Source organism: Malus sylvestris, chromosome 13, assembly GCF_916048215.2.
Source record: "Malus sylvestris chromosome 13, drMalSylv7.2, whole genome shotgun sequence".
Lineage (NCBI taxonomy): Eukaryota > Viridiplantae > Streptophyta > Magnoliopsida > Rosales > Rosaceae > Malus > Malus sylvestris.
The window spans coordinates 40,313,556-40,324,019 of record NC_062272.1 but is presented as its reverse complement, the minus strand read 5'-3'; the positions used below and the strand labels follow the sequence as shown (position 1 = coordinate 40,324,019).

The following is a 10,464-nucleotide window of genomic DNA, read 5'->3' as shown; positions in this document are numbered from 1 at the left end:
ACCCTCTCCAACTTCGGTTAGAGAGGTTCGTTCTTTTCTTGGACATGCAGGATTTTATAGGCGATTCATCAAGGATTTTTCAAAGATTTCCACACCCCTATGCCGACTTCTCCAAAAGGATGTGTCCTTCGAATTCAACGAGGAGTGTGAAAAGGCGTTCAAACACCTCAAGGAGATGCTAACTTCGGCCCCCATCATTCGCCCACCAGATTGGAGCATTCCCTTCGAGCTTATGTGTGATGCGTTCGATTATGCTCTAGGTGCTGTTTTGGAACAAAGGAAGGAAAAACAGCCACACGTCATATATTATGCCTCTCGGACCTTGAACGACGCTCAATTGAATTATTCCACAACGGAAAAAGAACTTCTTGCTGTTGTTTTTGCTTTAGATAAGTTTCGTTCTTATTTACTTGGTACTAAAGTAATAATTTACACTGATCATGCAGCGTTGAAGTACTTGCTCACGAAGAAGGAGGCTAAACCAAGGCTTATTCGATTGATGCTTCTTCTCCAAGAGTTCGATATCGAAATCCAAGACAAGAAAGGAAGTGAGAACGTGGTGGATGATCACTTGAGCCGTTTGGTGCATGAAGAAGATGTCGTGGCTATCCCAGAGACATTCCCGGATGAGCAATTGATGTCCATTGAGGTTAGTGTGCCATGGTATGCAGATTTAGTTAATTATTTGGCATCTAAAGTCATTCCAAGTGAGTTAAATAAAAACCAACGTGATAAACTCAAGTATGATGCACGAAATTATGTGTGGGATGATCCTTATTTATGGAAATATTGCTCTGATCAAATCATTCGTAGGTGTGTGCATGATTTTGAAATTCAGTCCATTTTAAACTTTTGTCACACTTATGCATATGGAGGTCACTTTGGCACTCAAAGGACTGCACGTAAAGTACTTGAATGTGGTTTTTATTGGCCTACTATCTTTAAGGATGCTAGAACTTTTTGCATAGCATGTGATCGTTGTCAACGAACTGGAAATATAGGACCAAAAGACCAAATGCTGCAAAGCCCCATCTTTAATGTTGACCTCATCTCATGGTTTTGTTTATATTCTACTTGCGGTTGATTATGTTTCGAAATGGGTGGAAGCAAGAGCCACCCGTACTAATGATTCTAAAGTGGTTGTAGATTTTGTTAAGACTAACATATTTGCAAGGTTTGGAATGCTGCGGGTACTTATAAGTGATAGGGGCTCCCATTTCTGCAATCGAACCATTGAGGCGCTACTCAAGAAATATAGTGTCACGCATAAGGTGGCAACACCTTATCATCCTCAAACAAGTGGGCAAGCAGAGGTTTCAAATAGAGAAATCAAGCAGATTTTGGAGAAGACCGTAGGGCCGAACCGGAAAGATTGGAGCTTGCGCTTGAATGATGCATTGTGGGCGTATCGTACGGCCTACAAAACACCAATTGGAATGTCCCCATTTCGGCTAATCTATGGGAAACCATGCCATCTTCCGGTTGAATTGGAGCACAAAGCACATTGGGCCATCAAAACATTCAATATGGACATTGATGCCGCAGGACTTCATAGAAAGCTTCAATTGAACGAGCTTGAGGAAGTTAGGAATGAAGCTTACGAGAACGCTCGCATTTACAAGGAGAAAACGAAGGCATTCCATGACAAGATGATTCGTAGCAAGACGTTCTCTATCAGGCAGAAAGTGCTACTTTTCAATTCTCGCCTTCGGTTGTTTCCAGGTAAGTTGCGTTCTAAGTGGATTGGTCCTTTTATTGTTACTAATGTTTTTCCTCATGGTGCAGTTCAAATTCAAAGTTTGAAGACGCAACAAGAATTCAAAGTCAATGGACATCGTTTGAAGCCATATTTCACAACCTTGGAGGAGAAGGCCGTGGAGGAAGTATCCCTCCATGCCATGGGCCCTATTCAAGCTTGATGGGAGGCATCGTCCGGCTGGAAGACGTTAAAGCAAGCGCTTCGTGGGAGGCAACCCATGCGAATAAAGAAGACCTAGGAAGCTCTGGCACCATAACCAGATTTGCGTTCCTAAACCCTACTCTTTATTGCTTTTACTTTGCCATATTTGTCTTATTTGCTAGTTATGTTATTTGCTTGTTTTTGTGTGAGTCTATGTTTGAAACATTGAGGACAATGTTTGGTTTAAGTGTGGGGGGGAAACAAAGTATTTTTGTTGCAAAATTCGTAGGATTTTACCACCTAACATTTCAAAGGTTGTTTTTCATTGTTTCTGAGTGTTTTTAGTATGTTTTGATGTGTCTATATGTGGCTTTAATAGGAAATACGAAAATTCAAGAAAAAATTCGAAAAAGTTTTGAAAAAACCCAAAAAGAGTTGTTTTGTGTGTTTATTTGTGTCTTAGAGTACCTTCCAACACAATGATGAGGATTTGGTTTTTAATTGCATGACGGTTAAAGAAAGTTACAAACATGGATGGAAGTTTGATATGCTCTTTTGTTTATGCTTGGTCATCGTTGTTGTTTACGAATTCACATGTAATCACAAAGAAAAAAATCAGTTTTTGTAACATGCTTGAAGGAAGTAACTCAAACTAATGCTACAACCCTGTGAGACTTGAGCCTAAACATTCTTTGGAGAGTTAATAATCTGTGAATTTGTTGTTTTCTAAAGTCGTTGCATGATCTCTTCATTCTTTACTTGGTTGCTACTTAGAAGGCGTTTCATCATTATAGAACCAAATATTAGAACTCATACCCATTTCATTCAAAGCATAAAATTGATTCGCATAACTAATAAGATGAAGTTGTTTAGTTAAAACCAAAGCCAAAAAGCCTATCCCTTTTGTCATATGTTTTGTAGGTTTAACCCCCTTTGAGCCTTCGTTAGCCTATTTTCTTAACCACATTATCCCTACCTAGCCTAGATTAGGACTTTCCACACCCTTGTTCTTAAAGAATAGTGAAGCATGACTAAGAGGGAATTCCTTTTCATTTTTGCAAAAAAACAAGTGTGGGGGAAGGGTTTTCAAAGTGTGTTTTGTGTGCCAAAAGAAAGAAAAGGGCATAAAAAAAAAGGAAAAACAATTTGTGGAAAAAGAAAAAGAAAAAGAAAAGTGTGTGAAAAGAATGAAAAAGAGCTGAAAAAGAAGTGAGAATTACCTCACATGTGTTGGTTGTTGAAGAAAGGGTCCAAAAAGTTGAATTTGACCCTAAGTGTTGTTGGAAATGTGCCCTAAAACCAATCATATGATGATACTTTACGGACAATTCACATGTTAAACTAATCTAGTTTAATATCAAGGGCAAAGATTATTGTTTGAGCCGTCTCATATAAATGTTATATGCTTAAACGATAAGTCCAAGGAATATGTGATTGGGAGAATGCGATCTAAAGAAGTTAGATTCATGAGACCATTCTTTCGTAGACACATCCTAAACGTTCCTGATCATAGGATTGCCAATTGGGCATTGACAGTCCGTTAAGATCAGTACGTGTTGTGTCTTCTCTCAGGGAGAGTGACTAGTCTCGAGTCATTGGTGTGTGTGACATCAAGACAAGTACGTAGGTGCTCAATAGAGAATGAGTTCACTGAACACGATCAACGAAGAGTTCTCATATTCATGTCACATGAGAACTCATGGTTGGGATAATGCAAAGTAGTCCTTTGACCTGAGGCATCACGTTTGTCTTGTGGTTAAGTCCTTGATCTTTGATTATGTCAAAGTCAACCCATCCGCGGGTGTCCACGACATCGTTGGGGTTAAGCCACTTAGCTATGGAGGCAAGTGAATGCGCAACAAGGGATCTCTAACCTTCAAACCGTTTGAGGGAGAATACTCTATGATATGATTAAGAATCTCTGGCCAGAGTATGAATGAGATTTAGGAAAGTCGTTCCAAATCACATTCAAGGTAATCATATAAGCACACGAATTACATTGGATAGTAGACATAAATAAACTATCAAACCAAACAATGTGGTCAAGAGTATTGTATTAGAGAAAGACCGTATTGCATTTGTAATCCTAAACTGAATAGGTTCTCTACCTCTTCTGATTAGCTTGGGTAACCATGATATGCTGCTAGGTGTCACTCATGGTTTGTGGAAGCCCTAAACGTGTGTAATCACTAAAGGGGGAATTGAAAGTAAGTTTCAATTCACAATCGATTTGAAAGAGTTCTAATCGCCCACTGCCTCGCTAAAAGGAACCTAATGGATCGTACACCGTGTAAGGTGGAGATTGAAGAAACAATGGAGATGAGTAAGAATAATTAAATGGTTTAATTATTTATGGCAAGGATTAATTAATATGTTAATTAATCAAACGAATAAGTTCGTTAAAGACCTCGGGATAGTTTTGGACCTTAAGGCCCAATGGGCTTCGAACGTCAAGCCCATTGACTTAAGTTGTATGACAATTTAATGAATAAAGATTCACAAAGGCCCAAAAGCCCAAATCCCTTATGTGGCCGGCCATGTGTGTTGAATTAGGGTTTTTGGTTCTTAAGTCATTTAAAGAAGTGACTATATAAAGAACTTTATAGCCTAAAATTCATTAAGGGTTCTTTTGGAGAAAATTGGAGAGAACATGTCTCTCCTTTTCTCTCTAGGAGGCTGGCCCCCTTGGAGGGTGTATCTAGCAATCCTATTCCTCCAAGGTCACTCATTTCTACTTAAATCTAATCTTGGTGAAGATACTTAGAGGTTCTCAATTTTGGGAACTTGGAGAAACCTATTCTTCCATCCAAATCCATAGATTTTAGATGCAAGGAATGAAGGCCCTCTCTTTGGGTGATTAGCCTTTGCTTATGCAAAGAGGAATCTACAAAGGTATAATTTCTCAACTCACTTTGATTTGAGTTGAGTCTTGGTTCACCAATCTACTAGGCTTTGAATTTCATGGGTAATTTTTTGTTTTTGAATGCATGCAAGCATGATTCCGCCTTTTAATTGTTAAATGCATGCTATAGATGTTATTCAAATGAACATGTTTTCACAAAATCATCCTTCACGTGTTGCATGATTCTTCCCCTTGTGTTTAAAAATTGATTTTTGCATGCAAAAGTGAATTCTAAGTGTCAATTTCATTACTTTGCTTATTATTTCTTTAAGAACGTTTGTTTATCCTTAACCTTTCTTTGTTAGCCAACACCCTTAGCCCCATTACATCCCTTAGACTTTAATCTTGGTTGTTGTGTATTTCAGTATGTGGAGTTTGGAATTGGTATGAGCATATGATATCCTTGGTTCTCGCATCTAAGTAGTAGCATTCCATTCATGAGATCATATACATATATTCATAATTCCATAAAATGCTTTTCTTGTCATAACATATGTGAGCATTAGTTTTCATATTTACATCAATCTTCTCACATATGACTAGTGTAGGGTGTGTAGTTAGAAAATCTGTGTGAAAGTTGAGTTCATATCTAGTAAGGAATTGAGGGATTCTCTAAGGCATGTTATTTCATTCAGAACATTGTTTTAATCGATTAAATGTGAGCTAGTAAGTGATGAGTATGCTTAAGTATGTGCTTAAGAGTAGGGATGGCTAAGATCTATGTGAGTGGTGATCTTTTACGTGTCATGTACCATTGGAAATCCCTGAGGCGAACGTTGGAAGGTTTAGGTTATGTTTTGTTTCTTTGTTTTGCTCGAGGACTAGCAAAAGCTAAGTGTGGGGGAATTTGATAGGAGCATATTTATGCACCTTAGTTAGCTACTTCTTATGCATTTATGTTGTGTTTTCTTAGTTAAGTTACTCTTTTAAGCTATTTTCATGTGTTTTCAGGTTTTACGGACAAAGTAAGCAAAAAGATGCAATTTGGAGCATTTTGGAGCAAAATTGAGCTAGAATGGAGCTCATGCATGTGGAGCACAAAGAATGGACGAATTTGAAGGATTGAAGAAGCTAGGAATGTGTTTCAAAGTTGAAGAATTGAAGATGCAAAGTTTCCTAATTGAAGTAGGAAAGTGCCTAATTGAAGATGAAATCCTAGTCAACAATGGATTCCTAGTTGAAGAATGATTCCTAGTTGAAGTTGGATTTCTAGAAGATTGAAGATTCCTACTCAAACAAGGTTTCCTACTTGAAGAAGGAAAGTTAAAGCCAAAGAATCAGCTCAAGTGAAGAAACCTTATCCAAAACATTATCCATAACCTTATCCTATCCTATCTTATCCTAATCCTAATCTACCTATATTTCAGCTGCGAAGGAGGGTTCCTAACTATATTAGGATGCTTAAAATCAGATTTCTAGAAGACCTAATCCTTTCCTACAAAGGTGGCGCCTAGAACCCTTCTAGAAGCCTAAAAATCTGCCTTCTATTTTCCTTCTAGAAACCCACCTTTTGCCTCACCCTATATCCTATTTCCCTTGGGTTTTTGACCTTCTAGATGTCCTATTTCCTATTACGAGTGCATAACTATTTCCTAGTGGGATTGTATTTACTAAATCCTTTTCCTATGCTAACTTAGCCATACATTCAGCCTATATATATGTAGTGCCGCACCCTTTCATTCTCACCACCCTCTACCATATTTTCACTACACCATTCACCCAAACATCCCTCTTGTGCCGTGAGTTTGCAAAGGAGAAGGAAGGAGACTATTGGAGCCGTGCATGCCATTCAAGGAGCTTGGATTGTTGGAGCGTTTCTAGGTGTTTTCTATCTTTATGTCAATGTTTAAATTTATTTGTCTTTGTTTATTTGCGAACATGAGGAACTAATTCCTTTATAGTTAGAGGGGAATTCAAAGCCATGATCATGTGTTTTATATGACTTGATTTCCTCCAGTTATGATTTCATAAATCATGAATGTGGTTTACTTATCTATTTGATTGATAACATGTTTATGTATGTTGATTGAGGGTCGACACTTAGTTTGCATGCATGAATTTGATGCTAGAGTATAAGGGAATTTCACCTAATCGTTATTAACTTATATTCATAAGTAGTAAAAGTCGCTAGTCACGATTGTGTTAAGTAAATCCTTGACAAGAGTAACATGCGTATTCCATAGTTATGAATGCCTCGTCAATGCTTATGATTTCCATTGAACTTAATGATCTTTGATATGTGTCTCTATCATGCGTATTCCATAGTTAGGGTCCTTGATAAGAATAATTTGGTTGTAATGCGTATTCCATTCAATTCAATGAATCTAGGGAAATCTGAGAATTAATTGGTGCAATCTAGTTAATTTGGGGCATTGTCATTCATGGTTTGTTGAAAGAGTAACTGGAAATCGAGTCGTATGCATATGTTTCATGTGTGGAGAAGGAACCCTCTAACTAGCCTTTCACCATTCTATTTCATCAATTTCGTGAGTCTTTAAAGTTTGTTTACAAAGTCTATGTTTTAAAAATTCAATTTCGTCAAAACCAAACCCCTTGCTTTTAAGTCTTGTTTTTAGAGTCAAAACTTGTTTCCTTTAAGTCTTTTGAGTCTTTGAAGTTCTATTTTCGTCCAAATCACTTGTTAGGTCTAGAATTGAGTCTTTTTTATTGTTATTTGTTGTTTTGAGTGTTTTAAGTTAGTTTTGAGTTTATAGAGTCTAGTTTAGTGTTTTTTTAATCTTATATTTGTTGATTAGCATCCCTAGTTAATCCCCGGTCTAGAACGATCCCTACTTGCACCATTACTACAATTGTCATCAATAGGGTTTAATTTGTCAAGTTAATTTTCACATCAGTGGACTATTAGGACGTTTTCGTTAGTTTATTTATTGTTTGGGCTTGACCCAAAGTTACTACATGCTTATTCTAGGAGTACGTGACTCTACAAGTGCATAGGTGAAAATTTTCTATGCGTAGTTTTAATTTTAATACAATTATTTTAACTTTATGTTATTATATATATGTATTTTGATGAAATGTTATTATACATATATAAATATTTTCGACTCTATGTTTTTATAAAAACGATATTATATTATAGTATTGTGCGGAAGGAGAAGGAAAGTATGAGTTTGGGGGCATGAAAGAGGAATCATTGCCCTCCGATCGTGATAAAATGACATTCTCTTTTATGCAACCACTCTAACTTGATATCTTCTTTACATATTTGCGTTTTCTGCTGTCTTTTCACTATTTTTTAATAACAAATGATTTCAAATATCGGGGACGAATTTTTTTTTAAGGTGGGTAGATTGTGGCAACCCGTCCCTAGTTCTACGATTTTATAAACTTTAAAATGTGAATTTACGAAAATGCCCTAGAGGCAAGGGTATTGACTTTCATTGACCAACATATAGTGAGACGTTAGAAATATTCTTTTTAGTGTATCCCTGTAGTACTTGACAATACGAATGCGTGGGTGCAAGTATAATTGAAATCAGAATTACGATAGGAGTTTTATGGAACTACAAATCTGAAAAGTACTTTTGTAAAAATTACTATTTATTATTTTATATATCTCTCATAATTATTATATTATTATTTTAAGATTATATTGAGAGAAATAAGGGAAAGGAGAAGAAGGAACGGAGGAGGGAAGGGTTGCTGCCCAACCGGAGGAAGGAGAAAGAGGAAAAAAAAAAAAGAGGGCTGAATTGGGAAAGGAGAGAGAGAAGGCTGGTGAATCATAAACAAAAGAAAGGGGGGGGGGGAAATGAGGCAGTGGAGAGGCACACAACCAAGGAGGGGAAATGAGGGAGTGGAGAGGCACACAACCAAGACCCTTTTCCCTTGACCCATTTCCAAACCATGACCCAACCTTCGACCTAGACCTCCCCGAGCCTTTTTCGACGATCTGTGCCATTATTTCCGGCGAAATAGGACACTCTAACACCTGTAAACATCATCACATCCCTCTTCCTTCATTGATCACCAAAGATTCTACGGGATTACGCCCGTTTTGTGGTAATTGACGGCGTCAGCATCATCAAGTTCTTGGTGGAAATTCATCAATTTTTGAAGCAAATTCCCTCGATCTCCACCACCATTAGACTTCCCTTGGACCCAGGAATAAGCTCACCCATTCTAGGGTTTCCAACGGTTGCGAGCTAAAATTGGAGCTTTTCCCGGCCAAATTGGACTTGGCCACAGGTATAAAACTTGCTCTACTCATTGAGATCTTCATTTCTATGAAATTTGGTAATTTTTGGAAATAGTTGAATTTTTTGACGAGTCGGGGTTGCAGCGCATGGGCCAAGACCCCACCTGACCTTCCTAGGCTAATTTGGATGCCACGATTCCATTTTCTGATTAACGAAATTCCATTGTTTGGGTATAATTTTGCTAAGGTCCACCACTTGAATATTATAGCAATCGACGATCCGACCGTTGGATCGGCACCAAACTTTAATACATTATAGTACGTAAAATTTGAGGACCATAGAAACTTACGGATTGCGAATCCAACATATGGATCTTCCGGAATTGGATTTGTAAGTTCATAAAATAAAACGATGACCACCACTTGAATTGTGATTGGCGGAGATCCGACCGTAGGATCGTGGAAAGATTTTAGTATGTTGTTTTAGAAGCATAATGTGGATCTCTGGAAGTTACGGATCAGAAATTCAAGGTGGGGATCTTCTGGATCGAGTTACGTTGGGTTGTGGACTCTACTGTCAACCTTTGACCGACGGTTGACTTTTGGTCAATTGGTTTCAAATCATTCTAGAACATCCTTGGGGATGTGTTTTATGTAAGTTACGTGTTCTATTGATAAGAATTCTGAGACGTGATTTGATATTCGTTCTAGGCGACGATCGTTCGTGACGCCTCAATATTCGTGCTAGGGAGTTGTAGCGCGAAGGGTCTTTTGCTTTTTATAGTATATGTGTATATATATATATATATATGATTGATAGTTTCCATTTATACATTTGAAAAAGAATTTCTTATGTACACCTGGATTAGACTAAAATTTATAAGCATTAGCGAAATGATGGAATTTATGAAATTATTCCGGATCCTGCGAGATGCCTTAATCCAAGTTACGGCTTTGATGAATGTTATATTGACTAGAAATTATGGAATATGCTACATCTTACGGGATGCACAGGTATGCTTATAATCCTTGATGCTATAATTATATATACAACTATGAATAATTATATCTATGACTATGAATGTTAGTATGTTGATTAGAACTGTCGAATCATTGTGGCATGACTGTATTTATGTAGTCTGCTTATTATTGCTGCACCTCGGTGTTAATGTTCGCCCAGGGCCAAGGCCAGTTTTTCATGTGTATGTTCACCTTCGCACTGCACGCTCGCCTTGGATCCAAGTAGGTGTCAGTCCTGTCGTACAGGTTGCATTAGGCAACTCCGATTCATAGGTGACCGCGAATAGCGCCAGTCTTCACGTGATTGTAGCACTAGAGCGTATATTATGATTACACCCAGTCTTATTGTAAAGGTTGCATTAGGCAACTCCGACTTGTGTGCTAGCATAGATTGATGAGCATCAATCCAGTCGTACAGGTTGCATTAGGCGACTCCGACTTGTGTGCTAGCATATATCGATCAGCACTTGGTTTGATATGTTT

At 37.8% G+C, this 10,464-nt stretch overlaps 1 protein-coding gene across 1 annotated transcript; it reads left to right on the top strand.

The window, feature by feature from the left end:
* Positions 1-523: 523 nt before the first annotated feature.
* Positions 524-2,674, top strand: LOC126595483 (uncharacterized; the record flags this gene model as incomplete). The annotated part of the gene is made up of 3 exons (XM_050261762.1): positions 524-869; positions 1,075-1,352; positions 2,633-2,674. Coding segments are annotated over 3 exons (666 nt in total), but the record flags the coding sequence as incomplete, so codon positions are not given.
* Between the last annotated feature and the right edge of the window lie 7,790 nt (positions 2,675-10,464).